Below are 22,177 nucleotides of genomic sequence, written 5' to 3' on the forward strand. Positions count from 1 at the left end.
CTAACAAATTCTTCTATATTTTTACTTTAAGCTTATTTTAAACTTCTTTGTTTCTGTCATTGTTCAGGATAACTTCTCACTATTTTATTAAAAAGTAATTTAAAACATGTACAAGAAGTCTGATTATAAAAGCCTATATTAGCCTTCACTAATTACTACAGGAACATGTTCAGAAGTTGGTGACATTTCATCATCATTATAAAATTACAAGACCATTGCTCTCATCCCTTGAATGAAGTTACGTTAATTTATAGTGGCTAACTGTAGGTTATTTTTCTGCTGTGTACTAGCCAAATGTCAAGAACTTGGTTTTCTGCAGCAGTCTTTCTGCCACATGTCCACCATGGGTGGAGTGTAAGCTTCTTGGTGCACTGACTTCATGAGATGTCTAGCTCACGGACATACACATGGGTACCTTCTTTTTTGGAGGATGTTTTTCGTGACACTAAATTAAAATGTTCAGTACACTGGTGCTTTATGATTGAAACTCAGCATTAACCAATAAACAGGATAGTTCTATGTTGTAGTTACTGAACCTTTACAAACAATTTTATAGCAATTTTGGGTTACTTTCTAGTCAACTGGGGTGTGTTTCAAGTACTGCAGGCTTATCAACTTAATCAGAAGTTTCAGTGAATGCAGGACTTCAGGTGTCAGAGATCCCACTAATTAGTTTATGCTGCCTCCTGGTAACAAGATCTGGAGAGTGTTTTAATTGTCAGGTTGGGCTTTTCCATTTTAATTTAGTCTCAAAACAGTGCTCTTTATCCTCCTGTCATTTTATAAATGGTAATGATCTATTACTAGTCAGCTCACCAGACTGCTGTAGACTGCTATCTATTCTACAGCAGTCCATTGTTCTTTGGAAGGTTCATGTTAGTTTATCTGGGGGTATGTGTGTAGGCACTGCAGACTGAATATCAAGAAATGCATCATATATTCAAAGCAATTTTATATTTTTCACACTTTGTATAATACTATGTCTCTAAATTTCCTATAACTATGTAATTGACAACTTTGGTGAATTTACATTTGAAAGCCAAGCAAAGTTGTATGGGAAAAAACCACCACAGTAATTACGTTACCTTTCTTGTTGAATTAGTTTGAACCTATGTAAGTGGGGATGGAGTACATTTTTATATTTTGTCCCCTCTTTTCTGCCAATAATGCTTTTTTTTTTTTTCTGTTATACTTCTCCCTACCTCACAGCCCATTTCCTTCCCAAGTTTTCCTTTCTCTTTTCCTCAGTGGGATGATGGTGTCACTGTCTAGCATTCCTGTTGTTTCTCCCTGTTTATAGCTATCTTAATGATTTGGACCGCATAGCAGATTCCACCTATCTGCCAACCCAGCAGGATGTGCTCAGAGTTCGAGTCCCAACAACAGGGATCATTGAATATCCATTTGATCTACAAAGCGTCATTTTCAGGTAAGAAAAAAAATTTTAGCACCCACTTCCTTTGTTTCTTTTGTTTCCTTTTACATTAGCAATGTCAAGCAATGATACTGGTTTAAAGTACATAAAAAGCAATTATTCTATTTCTAAAATTTGGGCTTAGTCAATTTATCTTCATGTAATTGTCCACATATATTTAGGAGCTCATGTTGAAGATGTCAGAAGGGTCAAAGACAGTTAGGTTTATTATTTTTGAGAGTAGTTTTTACAGATAGAAAATCTGCAATTCATCTTTTCAATAATATATATGTCAAAGTTTCACAGTGTATAATAATCTGAAAACATACAATCGTTTGTCCTTGTCATAAAAATTATGGAGTAAAAAGTTGCCATTTGTGTAGGTGACTTCTAGAGAAATACCACCCTACTTTAGTGCTAGTACAGTTGTTCAAAAAATAACTAAGGAATTGTAATTACAGGTTAGACACCCATGTTTACACTGAGACATGGGATGAAGTGGGAATACTCTGCAAGCAAACATGAATTTTGATTTTGGCTGTCAAAACCTTTAGTAGATATGCATTGTTTTCTATTTCTGTGCTTAAAATGGGGCAGCTTTAACAAGTTGTGGATTTTGATTCTGATATGTGGGGCGGAAAGGTGGTCCACTATCTGTTTTGTTTGTGTCTGTTGCCAAATACATGTGGCATCCATTGCCAAATCATTGCTGATGAGACCTTTATATCTCATAATTCTGAGGGGTTTGAGACTCACAATTGTTCAAATACAGAAAATCCATCAGACTTAAAGCAAACATGATTGTCTGCTTACAACAGATACTATTAAATATCAGTGGAAAAAATCATTAAGAAAACCAAAGTAATTTGTGTTTTTAGCTAAATCCTATAATTTTGTTGTGTTTGTGGTTGGGGGTTTTTCTGTTAAGGTGTTCATGGAATTGATGTGGCTGTTAATTTTGCAGAATGGTGGATGTAGGAGGCCAACGATCAGAAAGAAGAAAATGGATACATTGCTTTGAAAATGTCACATCTATCATGTTCCTAGTAGCTCTTAGTGAATATGATCAAGTGCTTGTGGAGTCAGATAATGAGGTAAGCAATTGTCAACAAAACTCATGAGTTAAAAAAAAAGTGGTTTTACCAATCCAGTCCCAGGTGTTTCGTAAATGTATCTACAAGCAATCAGGCACAACTGGTTCCCAGTGCCAGTGAGAAGCACTTTAAGTATCAAAGGGGAGGAAGGGCTCAATCTTCAAGTAGGGCTAAGTGGATCCATAAGGATTCAAGGAAGTCCCTGTGTTGTGTTGAGGAGTTATATAGTTGAATATGTTTGTTCAGTTACTATTATTTACACCACAATAATAGGTGTTGTAAATGAAAACGAAATGTATAGATTCCTAAGGAACAGAACCTAGGATAGTAAACTTCATTCCTTTGACTTAAAGCCCAAGGTGCATATTGTATTTTTATTTCAAAAAAAAAACAAGAGAAGTAAGCAAGTGTGTGGGCTGAGGGTTCAAAGCACACTGTCCATTATTTTGAATGCAGTTTCAAATGAAGACTGAGGATGATTTTTTTATGGTGAGTGTATTTTGCCTCTCCTGAGGGCTCTTTTAAGTTACTTATTAAACTTTTATGAATTTTGCTCATTAGCACTGCCCTGTGCAAATCTTTCAGCACATACGTTAAAAAGTTGCACTGTTTAAGACAGTGCTTGATGTAAAGTAAAACAGGTGTCCCTGGACAATCATATTTTGTATTTTGAACTTTTTTTGGGATTATTTTTTTAAAAAAACCTTGGAGCTCTGGAAAAATTTACATTTGTAGTGTTTTCATAAAACAAAGTTATTGTTATGTTAATTGAATAATTATCTGTGTCATTCAAAACTGAATTTCCAGAAATTATGATGTAGTCTGCACCAGCTTCATCTCCTGTAATTTTGGAAGCTAGACATGTATAGTTAAAAAAGATAAATCTGTCAGACTTGGTTTGTTTCAAGTCAAACTGGAGATGTGTCGTTCTGTCTTCTTCTGTTTGCATTATTCTTTTGTAGCCACAAAGTAAACACACAAATACTAAGCATTTTAATTGTACAAATCAAAGTAAATTTATTGAAAATTGCATAAAGAAGAATTAGTTACGATAATTTTCAAATACTATTCTAACTATTTTGAATAGTTAGACTATTCAAAAAAGAATATTCAAAATAAGCTTCATGGAAGTCAAAAACTTCTTGCAGGTGGTTTTTAAACCTCACTACTAAACTATTCATGTTTCTTTTTAACAACAGAGGAAAACATCTGAACCTTTTGACTTCTAGTTTAAAATATATTCGTGACTTCAATTCAAACCAGATTTTGTTTTCAAGTCATATATACATACATAGTCTAGTCGGCTTTCCAGCACACTTAGGCCTGTGTTACTCTAACTCTGGAAAGGGTCCAGACAGTCTTAGAGCTGAGCACCAATCTGGGTGAGTTAAGTTTTGGCTTTCAGCAAACTTGTAGCCTATCTAGATTTTCATTGTATGCCAGGACACTGCCTTCTTCCCTTTTTCTCTCCCCTGTATCTCTAAACATTGCAGTCCCAGAATTAATGGAAAAATATGTTTATTTATTCCATTTAAAGCAAAGCATAGTTTGTCTGAATGTGGTAGAAATATGGCTTTAAATGTGTTTATTGACACCTTGAACTAAGAAATTCAACCCGCAAAGATATTTTTGTTCTTCACTGATGTGTCACAACCTCAGGAGGGAAGACAGTGATTTAACTTGAACATTTTGATAACCAGCCAAGAGATACTTTTCACACATAGCTTTAAATTGTGGAGCAGTATTGAAATTTTAGCACCAAAGTGAAGGGAGTGTGTATGAATGCTCCACTTTCTTAATATGTATGCCATCAGTGTGATACTAGGATAGAATCTAATCATTCCTTGGTCTGTGTGCCTCATGCTGAAGTTAAAATATCAGACTTGACAATTTACAGTGTTCTGCTATTTCCTTCTCATTGCTTTCATGGCCTGATTAAACTGTGATTTTTGAAAGGTGGCCTGCTTTCTTTTTCTAATTAGTCCACTGCATATTGCCTGAAGTCTCATTTCCTGTAGTACATTTTTACAAAGAAAAGTGTAGTGTTTAATCATTTGTGTCTTCCTTTTTAGCTGATACAGTTTTTCATTAATGTAATTTTCATAAGTAAATACAAACCTTAAAAAAGTACTATTTTCTATTTGGAAGGGTAGTGGGGGGTGGTGGTTATATCACTTTCCTCATTAGGAAATAAAGACTTGATTTTTATTTCAAAATGTAGTGCCTGATGGATGGTTAATTGTAAATGTGTTTCTTTCATTGCTCACCATATTCAAGAGAAATACATTTGGATTATAAATCGGATAAGGTTACACTTAGTTGGGAGCCTTTGTTAGTGTCTCTGGCAGGATATATGTGAGGTGGAGCTGGGAACTGTTTCTATTTTCATGCCCTTGAAGGAGTTAAGAATTAAAAGTTCAGAGGAATATAATTCTTGTATACACAAGACATACACAGAAAATAAGACAAGGGTTCACACTGCCTGTTATTCAGGGGCATGTGCAGGATGACTTCTGAATTTTGCATTCATGAAATTGCACTCCCATGACGAATATCTGAAGAGTTGGGAGTTTCAGTCCTGAAGATAAGTGCGCCTGGCTGTCCCACTGCATTTTAGCTATGATTTCTCTAACAAGCGATACTCAGACCCAATGGCATCTCTTTTAAGTGTGTGTCTAGATTATATATAACTTGATATTGGTGCATAAATAAAAAACAGGAGGAGTCAGTAAGGATGGTATATTTTAACACATCCTGCAAAAATTTCAGTTCATGTACAGTCATGAAATACTTAAACACAAAGGAGAGATAGGAGAGATAGTTAACTGTTCCAGATTCTGCTCTTAATAAACTCTAAAGTCTGTCTAGGAAAATGAGGACAGAATTTGAGCTAGAGGACATAATATGCTAATTACATTAATAGTTCTGTAAATTAAGTAAATATTCCATTAGTCTGATCTGATGTGACAAAGGACAACATGCTATAAATTTAATTATTAATGTTTGACCTTTTCAGTTTTTCAGAAAACTCCAATAGGATTAGAGGTGAGATAAAAAATGAAGGAATCATTTCTCTTTTAAATGGATTTATGATATATTATGTCTCGTGGGTCACACTCTGGCTCTGAATTATGCTAGCAAATTTGGAGAAACTGGCAATTTTATCAAATGGTAAAGTTTAGAACTTTCTCTGTGTTTAAAATCAACTTACTTTTTTAAATAAAGCATTTTTTTTTCTAGATTTCCAGGATATGCTATATTTGAATATGTATTAGAGGTAGCTCCTTTCAACATATCAAATCTCAGCGTCTCAGTGCAATAATTAGGAAAATGAGTTCCAGCTTTGTAAGAGAATCATAACCACTTGTAGTTATGCAAGAACTAGAGATGTAACAGTATATCTGTAATATAGAGTTCCATAGAAAAGTGGTTTTCATTATCTTTGCACAGCTAGTTAAGTACTTAGCAAAATAGAGAAGAGTGCTTATTGAAGCTTGTACATATTTATTAGTGCACTAGAAGTCTTAAGGTATATAAGATTTCATATAGTTTGTATAGTTCTGTGGTGGTTATGTATGTTTTTATTTTTCTAGGGTTCTCAGAGCAAAACCAGAAAAGACAGAATATAATTTCCTCAGTTCATCTAAATTAATTTCATTAATAGGCTAAGTGAAAACTAGAAATTTTCTAAACTATCAAAAAGTAAATGCGGTCTTTCCTGAGGTATTTTCAGAGGCTGCAAAGCAACAGAGGCATTGGATAGCATGAAGTATGCATTGATGAAAGATGATTTTTATATGTAAGTCATTATGAGTATTCTGAACATTGCACAACATATCTTGGGGGGAAATGTCAGTTTAGATTATCATCAGAAAGAATACATTTTGGTTAAATTGTAAAACATCAAATTCTAACAGGATTGGAGGTAAATTTTGAACCTCCTCAGTAAGAGGAAATCGTTGCTGAGTGCTGTACCTTCGAAAAAATACCTTTTGTTTTAAAGCCCTTTTTAAAATTTGTACTGTATCTTAAGAAATTACATTTGATTTAGCTGCAGCCAAAATTGGTAATTTTAACATTATAATGACATGGAATTTCTCTTAAAACAGTAGCACCTTCCCTTTTTATCATCAAAATGTCACTCAATTTTCATTAAAGTTTTATTAAAAGTACCATCTGCTTATAATCATGTATTTACAGGTTTGATCCCAGATTACAGTTCTTGTAGAAAAGGATTGTAATGTATGAAGCAGGCAGGAATGGCTTAAGAATTTTGAGATTTTAACATAATAGGCAAATTGATTTTTTGGCTTAAGAAATCATAGACACCTTATCCTATAGGTCTTTTCCAGCTTAAAACATCCTGTGATTCTGTGCCTTCAAACTATGTCTAATACTGCTTCCTGCCTGTTCTTCTTTCGTACATACAAAGGTGTTTTCCAGGATCTGTCTCTTCTGAGAGCTTGGCAAATGCCATAAGACTCAATGCCATTTCCTCAAAATCAGTTTTTTAATGGACATTAAAAAAAATGATGCCATAATTTCCCCATCTTTTGTCCACTGGCTTTCACTGCCTTACAATATGGTTTGTCAGCTTTAAGGACCTGCATCATCTAATCTGGTGTAATAACCAGATTGAATCTTTTTTGTTCCAGTCTTGATCAGTCCCTTTTGAAATATTCTAAAATAGATTTTTGCATGAGGTACAATTCTCTTCATTCTGAACTGAAGGAGTTCCTCAGAAGCTTGTCTAAACCTGCTCCATTGTGCTGCAGTGTGACATACAGTGGTGTAGCAGCCAGATGTGTGAAGACTGCTGCTTGCACTTGTTGAGAATTCTGCTGCTGTAATTTTATACTCTCTCATTATGTGTTCAGCATCCTGTAGTCTTTCAGCTTTTTATCTGGAGTTTACAGACTTCTAAAGCAGTAGCTGTTACTTACAAAGTGCAGCTGTGACCCCATCAAGTCTTCCAGGTTTCTGAAATACAGAATAGCAGGTTCATTTACCACTACCAGATGCTTACATGTCACTAGAAGGGGTGATCTGACTAAGTCTCTTAGGGAAGCGGCATGGAGCTAAATACCCGAGGAAGAAAGTTGCTCTTGAAAATATTTCGTCCAAAACGTTACCAACAGGAGATCATTAAAGTGACTTAATAGTCTGTAAATACGGTGGCCATCAGGAAAACAGTTTTTGACTTGGTTTTCCTGTATTACGAGGGCTGAAAGCAGAATTGTAGAGAGGATGGGATATCCATCCTAAAGAGAGATGATTGAAGCTGGACTGAACATAGCCATGAGTAAAATGATAGGATGATAAAAGTTTCTCCTGCTGGGAGCAAGGAGTTATACCTGTTGACTTCCATGTAAGGATACACTCCAATGTAATTTCTTCTTTGATTCTAGAAAAAATATTGTATGACATGTGAAAGGAGGGTTTTTTCCTTTGTTTCCTTGGGGACCATCTTTGTCATCATGTCAAGGTTTTTCCATAGCTTCTTCAATGCCCCTGAAGAACTCTTACTTGACAGTGGATACCTACATTAATGTAGTTACCTTCACAATACTTAATTTACACTGAAGAAGTGTCTTGCAGTTTTATCAGATGAAGGCAGAACAGGATATTATTAAGAAAATTAGGGCTTCAGTATCTCAGCCACAATTAGAAATTGAAACTGAATGAACTTTGTAGCGTGGTTTTCTGCAATACTTTTGTGCTTCAAGTAACTGAATAAAGGTACTATTCTTTTGATTGATGGAAAAATTTATGGTTTGTAGATTGCCCTACAGAGAAAGGATCAATGTTGTTTGGTTTGTTAAAAAACATTCCAGTTAAAATCTAATTTATTAAAATTACATTAAAATAATTACATGAAACCCAGGATAGGTATTTTTACTGTCAGCTCATTTGTGTTTATACTGGTATGGAGATGCAGGCATACATGCTTATATTTTTGAATCTGAACAAAAGTACATCTACAAAAGAGATGAACCTAGATGGAACTTGTGTAGTGTTCCTTTGTGTAATACGTTAACAGGTGACAAATTGGTACAGTGTTCCAGTCACACTTTGTTTTGATGTGGGCAAAAATAGGAAATGGTTTGAAGCTGCACAGCTCAGAGTATGTTTTCTCTTCAAAGAGACAATTACCTGAACAAAAATTTCATTTTTTCATCAGAACTCTCACGCTGTTCACATATGAGCATGCTTCCACTTCTTTTCCAGCACTGTGTTCCTTATTCATAGGTTAGTCATACATGGCTTAGCATGAAGGCTGAAAGAAAACAATTCTGAGATCAGAGGACTTCTGTTTTTCTACATCATAAATAAAAGTATTGCTTCAGTTGGCTGGTTTTTTCATCAACAGCCAACAATCCAGAACAATTGAGCATATGGCAGAGGGATAATAAAAACTTCCAGTTAGAACTGGAATTAATTATTAATTACTTTTTCCCCATGGGAAATTAAATCTCTAGAACTGATTGTTTATTTGGAAACTTGAGAAAATAGCACAATAACTACCTGTGCCAAACCTCATTGCTAGATGTATTGTATCTGTTCATACCTGTCCACACAAATGCATATTTATTTTTGGCTTATGGATAAAGAACCTTTTGAATGTAAACTATCAGTGCTGGGAAAGATTTGCATTAGGAGGAGTCAGTCTTTTTTTTTTGTTCAAGTGGGTGGTTCATAATGGAAATGGGGGGTTGGATTGAACTGGCATACAGAGGCTGTCAGGAACACTGCTTGTAAATGTTGCTACTTGGCAAAGATGTGACTGTCGCTGCTTTTTTTTTTTTTCCTTCTTTTTTTTTTCCCCTTCTTTTTCCCCCTGAATAACCAGTCTCAGAACTGTCCCGAAAAGAGCTTTTTTCAAGGAGAATTTGATTTTAAAATATTTTCACTCAATTGTCCCAAATACATGTAGGTATTAAAAAAAAACTACCAGTTCTGGCATTCATGTTTTATCATGAAAAATAATTTAAGAGCCATTTTTGGATTTAAAAAGTACTTGACAGCAATACTTGAACCATGTTTTATGACTACTGTATAGGCTATTTTTGTTTTGGGCAGTATTTTTTTTTTCTCTTTTTTTATGGTTGTTGAACGTGTTGATTTGATGGATTTCAGCTGTCGCTTAATCTGTGTGTCTGCTGGGTACATAAAGTTGCCATGTATTTTCAAGTGCAGTTCTGAAAATTCAGTTTGTTGGAGAGTTGAGAGTTCTTCTTCCAGGTGATTAAAAAACGCAGTTCTTACCTATAGAGATGTCTTCCCAAACCTCTACCAGAAAGTGATTTTTTTCAGGTTAGTTTACAGAAAGATTGAAGACAGTGAACAAAATAAAGGAATTATTGCTGAGCTTTGTTTGAAATGGCCTCTGATTGCAGTTCTGTTACTCATCAAAATATTTGTTACAACCATTGCAGTTTTTACTTAGATGACTAGCTACAGTAGTAGAGCTACAAGATTATACTTCATACTGCTTGCAAAAATGCAAAGCACTTCCAATTTTGATACTGCATTTATTTTTTTTACATAGTGGAGAACTCTGCACTTACCTCCCACTTCCTCATTTCCTCTACTATTTCCCAGCTTTCGCGTGGCAGCTTCATTAAATTTTTGGACAAGAAATACACTGTAGGTCTTTCTGTACAGCTTGACATTGCTTCTATGAAAATAATTGTTGGAAGTCTTAGTTGGATAATGGAGACATTCCAAGTTAATATAGATTTGTACATAAAAAAAATTCACAGTGAAGGGTTTTGTCAGCCAAAATAATAGTCCATTACAGTGACACTAACCTTCTGAAACATGAACACTGCTTTTTCTGAAGCTCTCTTGAGTCAGTGTCTCATTTTCTGCAGTTGTCATCTCTGAATGCCCTCTGACTCAAATAAGCATTTTTGCCATCATACATAAGTTACATGCACAGAACAAGTTGTTCACTAAAAAGTACCTGTTTACCTCCTTGCCACCTTCTCTCTCACTGCATTCCAACAAAATGTAGTTCCTCGGAATCTGTGAAATAGTAATTTTTAACAGACAATGCTTAAATTGCTAACAATTTTTTAAGAGAAAAGTAATTACAACATTTTTCATTCAGTATGTGAGTTACAGTATGCCCACTAGATGCCGCTCTAGATAATCATTAAGACCATAATGGGTGAAACTCCACTAGAGCTTCTCTGTTGTTTCGGATTATTTTACTACGTGTTTTCTGTCAAAGCACTGCTTGTTAGCTGGGAAATGCTGCTTTCCCTTCACTGGGTACCAGCTGATACAGCTCTTGAATACTGTTTTAGCACTCTTGCAGATGTTCTTCAGGATCTGACAATTGAGTGCTTATAAATTGTCCCAGTTGTGTTATTTCTCTAATTGCAGGAGTAATTACATTTTTCCAGAGCAACAGATAGCAAAGAGAATTTCAGTATTTATAGCCAAACTAGAAATCACCATTTTAGTAGGAAAATTCAAAGTGTACGTATAAAAATAAAATTGGAGGAAGTATACCCCTTTTTAATTCATTAAAACTTAAGGAAGACTAAGTTTGCATTTGGATAAAAGTGTGGGAAAACGTGGTTGATACTTCTGCGTGTAGTTGTGTTAAAGCTTAACAGTTATGCAAAAACTTTCCATAAAATCTTTTATATAAGAGGTACATGATAGAAAGAAATTCCATTTTATTTTTGTTTCATAAAAACATGTTTCTAGTCATAAAATTGGACAGTCATGTGATTCATTAGTAAGTACAATGTGTTCTCTTTATAATTATTTGAATATTAGGATAACTTTGTCTAAGATTATGTAACCTGTTTATAGTTAACAAATTAACTGTTGGAATGTGTCTGCTGTATTTCTTACTCTGTTTACATAATGGTGTTTTTACATTGGACTGACAACTCTGTCATGTTGTATGGAAGATGGAGAATTTTACATTGGCATCTGTATATTCTAAGAAGAAAAATAGAGGAACTGTTAGTGATATCTATATGTTTTTATGCAGTTTGGGATTGGCTGCAGACAAAAGCTGAGCAGGGAAGTTGCCTGGGCCAGCAGATGTTTAGGGATGTGGAAAAAATAATCCTCCTGCTTATTATCTATGTGCCAAGCCAGGGAGGCTATGATGAACTGTTGCTGCTTTTGAACAGGGATTGCTATTGACGGTTGGCTTCGCTGCTGGCATTGCCTGTCAGCTACTGAGAAAGCCTTGAGCAAGATCCAGCTGCACATTTCTGTATGTTACTTACTCAAGTTTCAAGCAGCATTTTTTGTTGAAGCTAAAAGAAGGTTTTTCTGGAAACATTTTGTTGAAATAGAGCTGCTCATAAAAGGAGATAAAGTACTTTAACAAACAATTAAATATTGCCTGCTCCCCATTATTGCTGGTTTGGTTTTTGGTGGGGCTTTTTGTTGGTTTTTGTTTGTTTGCTTGTTTGTTTTGATTGGGGTTTTTTTGAAGAGCCACACTATCTTGCTTTTTTTGGCAAAGCTTCCTCCATGTTGCATCTACAGAAGGTCAGATAGGTCAGATCCCCAATGCTGGACTCCTCCTATGTTCTTTGTTATCTTATCCCTACTTCCAGTAAAAATACTGTAAAATGAAACTGTATTTTACACAAGAAGTAGTGCATCCTGTTAAATATAAGTTCTTCTCAGAACAGTAGTTCAACCATATCATCTTGTGATTAATTAAACTGATTAAAAATATTATGGCACATATATTTAATAAAGCAAAAGAGTGAGCATGCAAAGGAGCAAGCTATCATTAAGAACAGAAAACCAGTTTATGACAAATTTTAGAGGATAATAAGCAGTATTGTTGGAGGAATTAACTCTGGTATAAAAATTGTTTTTATCTGCTGTGACATCCATAAAAGTTGAATTGCCCTTTGTAATTCAATAAACAAGAGACAGCAGAAAGTTAAGCAGAGGTTGATTAGTCAAAAATTAATCACTTCATATTTTTTTCTTAATCAATCAATCATAGTAAAATAAAATAATGAAACTATTATAGCATTTTAATCTGTTATGGCAAACTGAGGACTTGTATTTCTTTATATAGGCAGATAAAAATTACTTAAAAATCTCTAGGCTGTCTTTTAATCCCTACAAAACATTTGCAGACTACACTTATAAATGACAGCACATCAAAATGTCAGTTCACCATCCTTGCACAATTTGCTTTGATTTCCCTTTGAAATAATTTGTAAAGGATTTATAAATACAATTTCATGGTCACCTAATCTGTTAGGAAAAGCATGACAGGCCCAGAGCCAATGTCCTGTGAAAACAGTGTGAGACCTAAGCTTGTTTAGTCTATTGAAGAAGACACTAATATTAGTAATACTAATACTTTGTAACACTAGCACTAAGTATTTCTGGAGTTGCAAGTGTTCCATGGAATTGAACTTTTCAAGGTGAAGCATAGAACTAACTCTGCTAGGTAGTTCCCACTGCCTTTTCTTAAGGTCTTGTTAAGAGAGAAGTCTATATAGAATGGTGAGAAGAAAATACCTCTTATTAACAATTCGTCTAGGGAGTTAAGTTTTACGCTCAGCTATGTTGACATTAGTGTTTCTTTCCTTTCAGAGTGAAATCCTGGCACTGTTGAAGTCAATGGGTCATGAGATCTGACTGCATGAAAGCAAATGTTGTATTACTCTGCATTAGTTTCTCAATATATAAGTTCAGCTATTTATTTTCATGCAGCACAGCAACATGCAATAAAGTTTAACAGACCAAATAATTGACTTCTACTACAAAATTGAATTAGTTTACTATTTTGATTTTATTTTCCTTTTTTATTTTATGTTTGTCTTGGGTCTTTAAAGTTCCCATTCATGTTTATGTTGGCCTCTCTAAAAGACAAATTAATGGAAGTAAATGTACATTTGCAGCAAAACTGTCTTGAGTTATCTGACAAATCGTTATATGGCTCAGCAACATCAGAATCTGCAGGATTCATGTTCTTGTTGTTCTCTGGAGTCCTGTTTGGTGGTGAAACAGTCTTTTTAAGGGGGCTGCAGCTTTAAATAATAATAATAAAAAAAGGAGTAAGTTAGTTCCTGTGTTTCAAATTGTATTTGCTCTGGCTCTGCATTAACCAAATCAATTCAGCCTAACAGTTCAGAACTAATTGAATTATAACATTATTCTACAATGACAAAAGAGTGTTACTAATAGAAATAACTGTAGGCTTTGCAGGTATTTCAGCTATAATGCAAAGTGGTTTCACGAGTAGCTACGGAGTTAAAGGCTAATTCAATGACGTTGTTACCAAAAATCAGTAAAAATAAAACTCCTCAGCCCCAATGTAGCATTAAGAAGCAGGCATTCTTTATTCGGCCAGATGCATGAGGGGGTAGCTCCTCCAAATATTGTGCATGCTGAGTACAGGACATTTTCTGTTTATATACTGTGTGTTACATACATAGTCATTGATTGTCCCAGAACCAACATACATATGATAATAATTTCCCCAAAATCCTTGACATTTGTTCCCCCTACCTCTGCACATGCATTCTTTTGTCCTGGGGGTCTCTTTGATGGTTACCAAACCATCAAAGTTTGGTGGTTAGCAACCCCAAAGTCATAGCCGACTGCCTGATGAACTGCTAAAAGTTAGTGTAACTGGGCTGGCTAGTTGCTTTCAGTTTTTCTTCCTACAGAATAAGCATTGTGTTGTTCCATAGGCTCTGAACAATAAGCATTATATTAGTCCACCAGGTGTAAACAATTCTTCATCTGGAAACAATGCTAGAAACAAGGTTAACAATTCACTATTTTTTTAAAATTCTTTCATAAATCTTTGGTTTTTTGGTTGACAGAATATTCTCAGGATTTAAATTTACATAAAATTATTTTAAGCTGATCTCTAAGAATTGCTGAACTCTTTTCAAAATTTGGAAAGGCATGTAAAATAAATAGTGTTCTTAAAACTTCAATTGGTTGTCTTGTGTTGTTGTATGTGTCTCTACCATGAATGACTTGCATTTCAGTAATGACCAGTGTGTTGGCTGATTGTAACTGTGCATATTCAGACTTTGCAAATGTACGTGTTACCATTTTCATGTTCATGACTAAAGTTTTAAAGAATACTTAGGCTTAACTAGCTGAATTTGCAAAAGAAAAATGCCTGAATATTTAATTTACTGCTTGCTTATTACTTTTAATTTAATTAATTGGATCTTATATATTAGTATGAAAGTGCAAAATGGGAAATGGATACTTTCACCAAATTGAATGAAAATGCATGAGTGTTTAAAAAAAAAAATCTCATGACCACCAAAATCCTGCTCTCTCTTTTATTCCAGAATCGAATGGAAGAAAGCAAAGCACTCTTTAGGACAATTATCACGTATCCGTGGTTCCAGAACTCATCAGTTATTCTGTTCTTAAATAAAAAAGATCTACTAGAGGAGAAAATTATGTACTCCCATCTAGTTGATTATTTTCCAGAGTATGATGGTAAGTATAATGGCATCAGAGCTTTATGACTTGTTTACACTGTAGTACTGGTAAATTGTGCTAGCCTTTGTTCCAAATGCTAGAGAGATAGATCCTTTGGTATATTAATTTTAAAAAATACTAAAAAATTGTAAAATGTGGTTGAAACTTACATGGAATTTTTGGACTGCTGAGATTTTGTTTTATACTGTAATGACTTGTGGGTAGGACAGGAGAACTTTCATTGGGAAATTGTTGACTTCTGGATGAGTATTGTCATATTAGTAGTGAACCACATTCTGTTATTTTTCATAATTTAGGGTGAGGGTTTAAATTGAAATACATGAGTTAAAAATAAGTAGAAACACATTTTTCAATTCTTCAACAGTCTTCTATATTTTTGGTGTTTTGAGGTTTGCTTTTATACAAGCAAATATATTGAATACCTACAGAGAAATGTCATGAGCTTTCTGGAACACTCAGAGAAACAAGAAACCATCCCTTGCACCCTTTTATTGTTCTTTTTTAAACTGTGTTTTAATTTTACATTAATTACGTGAAGTTAATGTGTTTGTCCTTAAAAAAAAAAAAAAAAAAAGATTATTATTTTGGGCTGGATAAGTGTTTCTACTAAAGGTGTACTTTCAGGAAGTTCTCATGAGAGGAAAAGTTAAGTATTTTAAGGTAACTGAGTAGAGGAGGCCTTGGTAACAGAGAAAAATCAAACTGATACAATAAGAGGTGTAAAGAACTAAATTGCCTATTTTTTAAAAAGAAAAACAATTTTGAACCACCAGGAAGGAATAGCTGACTGGGAAGCTGAGAGAAAGATTAAAACTCTCATGTTTGATTATGGAAAGTAATAATGGGAAAAATTTACTTCTAGTTTTCTGTTAAAGAGGAAGAGAACAGTATAAAGCCTGCAGGATCAGATCATATTATTTATGAGTCAGTGTAAATATAGTTTCATAGTAACATACAGAAGAAAACTGTCAGTTGAATAGAAATATACTTATTCTATATACTTAAATATATAATATAATATACTTAAATAAATATACTTAAAATGTTCTTTTGAATTTACTTTGTGTAACAAAGTAATGTGGAACTGGATGACATCCCAAAGGTGAGTAGACCCTGTGGTCACCTCTGTTACCTCCTCTCAAATGTTAACAAACCCTGTGTAAAATGCTTGTCCAGAAAAAAAAAAAAAAAATAGACAAAATTCGGACACTTAGTTCAGAGAAACTTTGAGTCTCTTGTTGTTTGCCATTGGTGAGGGAAAAAAAATATGGACTATCAGGGATGTGGGAGTGAAGACCTGCAAGTCTTTGAGAATTGTTTGTTTCTTAATGCTGCAGATCTTGTAGGACCTAACTCCAGAGACAAAGTTACAGTTCGATTTGATTACTTCTGGAGGCAGGGTGGGGTCTGTGCCTTGCAGAGGTCAAGGTGTGGTCACCTTTTCTGTCCCAGTACACTGGGGATGTGGGAGATCTGAGGAGGGTATCAGAAATAGTTATTTTTCAGCTGGATTGCTTCTCTCACTTTCAGAAGGGAGAATGTAGCCTAGGGGTGAGAAATGCTGGCCAGGGTGGCAAATTGGACAGATTAAATGAAGGAGTTCTGCTGCACAGTGCATTAGGAAGAGCTTTGAGAGGGAGGCTGAGCCTTGCTCCTAGGTCAGTTTATCACGTGAAGACAGGCTTTGCATGCTAGTACTAGACTACTGAGCCGCAGGCTGGGAGAGGGACAGAGGGCAAATACAGAGGCTATAGTTGGGAGGAAAAGAAGAGAAAAATACCAGTGTAGCAATTAAATAGATCTTCATGGTATCATATAGAGCCAGATGTTGAAAACTGTTGATTAGTTAGCAGTGGACAAGAAAGCTACTTACTCATATGGTAGTTCTTTTCGAAGTGTCTTACTTAGATCAGAACCACTTGGCCATCTAAATTTAACATTAATTGATTCAATTTGTTTAAGTTCCTGGGGTCATATTTTTCTGTGCTTGAACCTCAGTCAGATAAAAGTTTAAATAAGAATAGAAGTGTGAAAATTCAAGTATCTCTCTGAATAGGCTAATAGATTTTGAGAAAACTAACTGTGCTATTGAGAAACCATTTCACAAAATTCTAAGAAACCACTTAAAAAACAAAGTGATTCGTTTTGAGGAAATCGTTGTCTTTGGAAGCCCAAGAATTTTCTTCACAAATAATCATATATGTATGTGATATTGTGAGGCCTAATATTGCTGCCCTTCATCTGTAGAGACTGGTAACCAAGCTAAAGGCTAGAGCCACTTGTGTTTTAGAAGCTGGTGCTTCTAAATGAAGCAGAAAAACAGAAATGTGTTGGACAGTCCTCTGTCCTGCCTCACAGAGCTTATTATCTGGTTACATCCCTAAATCTCAGAAAATATGTCATCTGTGTATGTATGTGCATATACATACATCTGTTCCATGTATACATTCATGTATTGCCAAAGTTTACTCCTCCCTGCATAGATTTGCAGCACACCAGAAAGTATGTGCTTTCTCTTCCATATATTCCCTCCCTAAATTTTAGTTACTCAAATTTGAAGTGTTACAAATTTTAAGCTTGAAAATTAGGTCTTCCATTCACTTGTTGAAATCTGTGGTCATCTGCTGGGCACCAAACTACTGATTTTATAATTACTGAAGGACAGTTGCACATAACAGCTGGGTGCTGGTATTTATATTTCTGTGTAACAACAGGACTGAAGAAGAGAATAGGAGGAGGCAACAGCAGAGAAATTGTGTGTTCTGTGGAAACCCATGTTTCAGAAGCAGAAGAGCAAGGGAACAATGACTTCTGGTGGCAGCACTAAAATAGTGGAACAGGATTCACCAGCATGTGGCTTATGTTCTTGCTTCTGCACTGTTCATTTGGCTGTGAACATAAATGAATCCTCACTGTTCCAGGCTGGAAGTAATTACTTTATCTTCTGTGATCTTTTAAGCTGAAAATGTAGTTTGCTTAGATTGACTCCGTCCTTCTGAGAGTTACAATTTTTATTTAGGTCTGATAGGATCATTAACATACATAATTTAGATACCAACTGATCGGTTAGAACATGAACCTTTTGCAGGCAACAGTTTCAGCTGGAGAGCAGCTGTGTATTTTTTTATCACTAAAAGTAAATGAAGTTTTATTGATGACAGTGTCAGACCCAGTTCAGGGTATAATTCCACTGTGCTTCCTATTAAAATCCACATAGAGCTAGTAAATCTTGCAGTGCTAAAATAACTAAAGTATAATTTAAATATAGTAGGTTTAGACTGACCATTTGCCATTTCTACTAAGTTTTTAAAGATTTAATTATAAAGCTAATTTTTTTTTATTTTCATTCTGTGCATTTATAAATCACCTGTTCTAAAACAAGTGATCTATCTTGGTGAAGAAAGAAGATAGTCGGCAACAAAAGAGCAGCTCTGACTTAGTGAACTACTGAAATGTCCATCCATCTTTATTTTTAATAGTTCCTACCACAAGGAATGCAGCTGGTATATGATATGCTATTGATTAGTAAAAGGTTTCCCATCTTCTCTTGCATGGGGATCAGAGACTAAGCCTTCCTTAATTTCTTTTAAAGAAGTAGAAATACAAAATTGACTTTAAGAAATCTGAATTTCTCTTCTTACAGGACCACAGCGGGATGCACAGGCAGCACGAGAGTTCATCCTGAAGATGTTTGTAGACCTGAATCCAGACAGTGACAAAATTATCTACTCTCACTTCACATGTGCTACAGACACAGAGAACATCCGCTTCGTCTTTGCTGCTGTCAAGGACACAATCCTACAGTTAAACCTGAAGGAGTACAACCTGGTTTAACTGTACCTGGGGGATCCTCAAAAACCAACTTTCCATGATTGAAGATACACAAGAGGGACTGTATTATAATCTGTGAAAACAATTTGCATAATACTAATTTATTGCTGGCCTGGACTCTGTGAACGTCCACAGAGTTTGTAGTTAATATTATGATTTTATTTAAAATACATGGAGGAAAAACAAAAGATGCTGAAGTACATTCACAGCACATTTCCTCATTTTTTAGGCAAAACCTTGTGACTCAGTGTGTTTCAAATTCTCAGTTGTTAATTTACAAAGGATGGCAGTTTTTTGCTGTTGAAGCAAAATTGAGCTGGTTTCCTCTTTCTCTAACCCTTTCTCTTCTCCTCCTTTCCTACTCCTCTTATCTTTTAAAAGGTACAATGGCCTTTTTTTTTCTCCGAGTTCCATTCCTGGGTGAAATATTTTCTGTTGAGTGATCTGATCAGTAAAACACTATCATAACAGTTTAAGTCATCAGTCATTCTAATTTTACAGTATGTACTTTCTTTGAAGGATCAAAAAGTATTGATACTGTGATTTTTAAATTCTTTACATGGGTGTCTTCATTCTGTCTTCACTTCTGAGACTAGAATATTGGGATTGCAAAGCAGAATTACAGTTGTCTAAGGATAATTAATTTAACCATAGTTTTACAGTTAAGAAAGGTGCAAAGAAGACAGTAATGAGGTAATTAAGACACAATCTGGGATATCCGTGGAATATGTTACAACCTCTTTTTAATTGCCATGTGCCATTTTTTTCTCTCTTCTTTTGTTCACAAATGCCAAATAGAAAAATCATAGACACTACAGTTTCCCCAGTGGCTATAGCCTGAAACAGTGTTTTTCTCAGTTGTGTGGGGTGTTTTTTCTTAAGTTAGAGCTTTTTTAAGTGTTCTTTTTCCACAGTAGAAAAATTATTTTTATTATACAAAATTCATGTTGCCAAATCTGGCTTTTTATAAAACCAATGCGTTTGAAACATAAGATACTGATTGAAATGCCAAATGGATGGGTTGGGAACTGACCTGATTGAATCAACTGCCAAGTTATTAACACACACAGTTTGAGCTCATATGTTCCCTTTTTTAGAAAGTGTACCGTTTTCTAATACCAAAACCAACCTGTAAGTGAATATGCTATGAGGTGTACCATGCACCCACATGTAGTCTAGTAATTTGAAGACAGTTGAGATCTCTCATTTTGTCACTTATGACATGAGATTTTTTTCTGAATAATGTCAAGGCACCTTCAGTTGTATTACAAGAAGTTATTGATGAGAGATCATGTTCAGGAACCTTTTTTGATAAGGTTGATTGTTAATTGATTCACAGGCATTTGATAGGCTTTTGTGCAAAATAGCCTCTCTCAATGTTCTTTACAGCAGATTTATAAATGTAAATGAAGCAGTGAGAAAATCATTCTTGAAATTTAAATGTGCAATTTTTTAACAACAAAAGTGCAGCACACATTGATGAGCCTTTATTCTGCAGCTTAGGTTGAAAGGTGTTTTTTGACCAGGTGCATGATTGCTAGGAAGAAAACTCTAGAGTACAGACATGTAATTGGATTGATTATCTATAATGCCAACTGGCACTAGAGTGCACTTAACACAAAAATGGCTGCCATGTAGCAGCAAATGGGAGGTGGAAAAAAGAATGGCTTATTAGTTGATTACCAAAGTTAACAATAAATACTAATGAGATGTTTTTCATCCTTAACCTGCCCAAATCCAAAATAATAAGAACAGTTGCTATTTTTTGCTCCCTCTTAAAACACCTTGTAATTTAAAACTGGTTGTAGGTATAGTGCAATTATGAATGCTAAAGTCATTGTACATACATATATATATATATATATATATGGCAGCATCCATATTGGCTTTGTAATCATTAATTTTTGGCAAATTGATTGTGCTGTATTGATATGTATCTATGTAATTGTATTGTATGTCTTATAGCTAATTCACATTTTAAATAATGTTATTTTATTTACTTTTTTAAGAGAGAAGAATGTAAATTTTGTCAGTTTATTTCTGACTAGGGATTTGTTGTTGTTTTTATTTACAAAACGAAATACTATAGTACAGAGCGGTACTAGCATCGTGCTGTATAAAATCATTTGCACATTCCTGAGTAGAAGTAAATTGGAGACACCAAGACAGAGATGATTCACATTCAAAGCAATGCTCAAATCTTGTCAGGGCTTTATACAGCTGTTGAAAAAAATCCTATTGGAATAACGTATGCCATTATATCTCATATTGGAACATAAGCTTGAAATATAATTTTTATTTGACTGATTCACATTAGGTTACTTTCACTTTTCTAATAGCTTTATTGGAAAAGTAAATTCAGAGATATTTCAAACCATTGTATGTAAGTGCTAATGCAGATGTATTGTTGCCCTAAAAATACCATGATAAAATGCGAAACATCAGATCAGTTTTTCAGAAATTGTGGAAACCTTAGGTATAAAAACAACAACCAAAAGGTCACTATTGTTAATGATTTTAAACAGTTGAAGTGCTTTATTTAATGAAGCTAAAGCAAGTAGATCTAGATTATAAAAAGTGACACTGACATTCTGAATAGGGGATCAGAGCAGTGACTCTTTCTTAATACAGCTTAAAAATGGTCCTGATCATAATATAAGTGCAACAAAGCTTCTGTTTTCACAGTTCCACTGTTGATAATATCCCTTTCTTATTGCCTGGGAATACATTGTCTGCATTGGATTCAGTGCTATAAATGGAACTGTAGCCAAAAAAGGAAGGGAAAAAAAATTTAAAAAAAAAAAGAAAAAAAATAAAAGAATAAAAAATAAAAGGGGGGGGGGGGGGTGTGGAGAAGAAAAAAAAACCACAACCAAACAAAAAGCCACACCAGACAGTGGTGTCTAACAGAAGTTTGGGATTTTTAAATTTTTTTTTTCTTATGGAATATTGGGTGGGGGAGAAGGAAATGTGGTTCCAAGTTTTGTATAAAAACAAAACAAAAGTTTACTCATGCTTTATAGTTATATTGTGATTGCAAAAGTTTTCAAGAGTGTGTGCCACTGGGCTATTTTCTGGTATTTTTTAGGTGAGTTGAACCTGTGGCAATGTTTAGATCATTTGAGCATGTTCTGGAAAAAAAAATACTCAGCATGCCAAGGCAAGCTTTACATGAATCACCTAACACAGCATTGCAATATGACAGTTTACAAAACATTTTCTTTTTAAGTAACACAGCTGTTCCCACTTGTAGTATATTCCATTGTGGTGGTGGTGGTGTTGCTGTTGTTTTAATTTGTGGTTTCTATTACGCCTTATAGTGCTCAAGTCCAGAAGTTTGTGCCTCTAACATGAAGCT

The 22,177-nt window shown here is 34.7% G+C and overlaps 1 protein-coding gene across 1 annotated transcript in view; it reads left to right on the forward strand.

The window, feature by feature from the left end:
- LOC131573266 (guanine nucleotide-binding protein G(q) subunit alpha-like) overlaps positions 1–21,631 on the forward strand; it is a 112,282-nt gene extending 90,651 nt beyond the window's left edge. Inside the window, exons 4-7 of the mRNA XM_058827052.1 lie at positions 1,301–1,429; positions 2,379–2,508; positions 14,832–14,985; positions 18,632–21,631. Of these exons, the coding sequence (XP_058683035.1) occupies positions 1,301–1,429; positions 2,379–2,508; positions 14,832–14,985; positions 18,632–18,822 (604 nt within the window). The 3' untranslated portion in view covers positions 18,823–21,631. The remainder of the gene's footprint in view (positions 1–1,300; positions 1,430–2,378; positions 2,509–14,831; positions 14,986–18,631) is intronic.
- The last annotated feature ends 546 nt before the right edge of the window (positions 21,632–22,177 follow it).

The sequence above is a fragment of the Poecile atricapillus genome, chromosome Z (assembly GCF_030490865.1).
Source record: "Poecile atricapillus isolate bPoeAtr1 chromosome Z, bPoeAtr1.hap1, whole genome shotgun sequence".
Lineage (NCBI taxonomy): Eukaryota > Metazoa > Chordata > Aves > Passeriformes > Paridae > Poecile > Poecile atricapillus.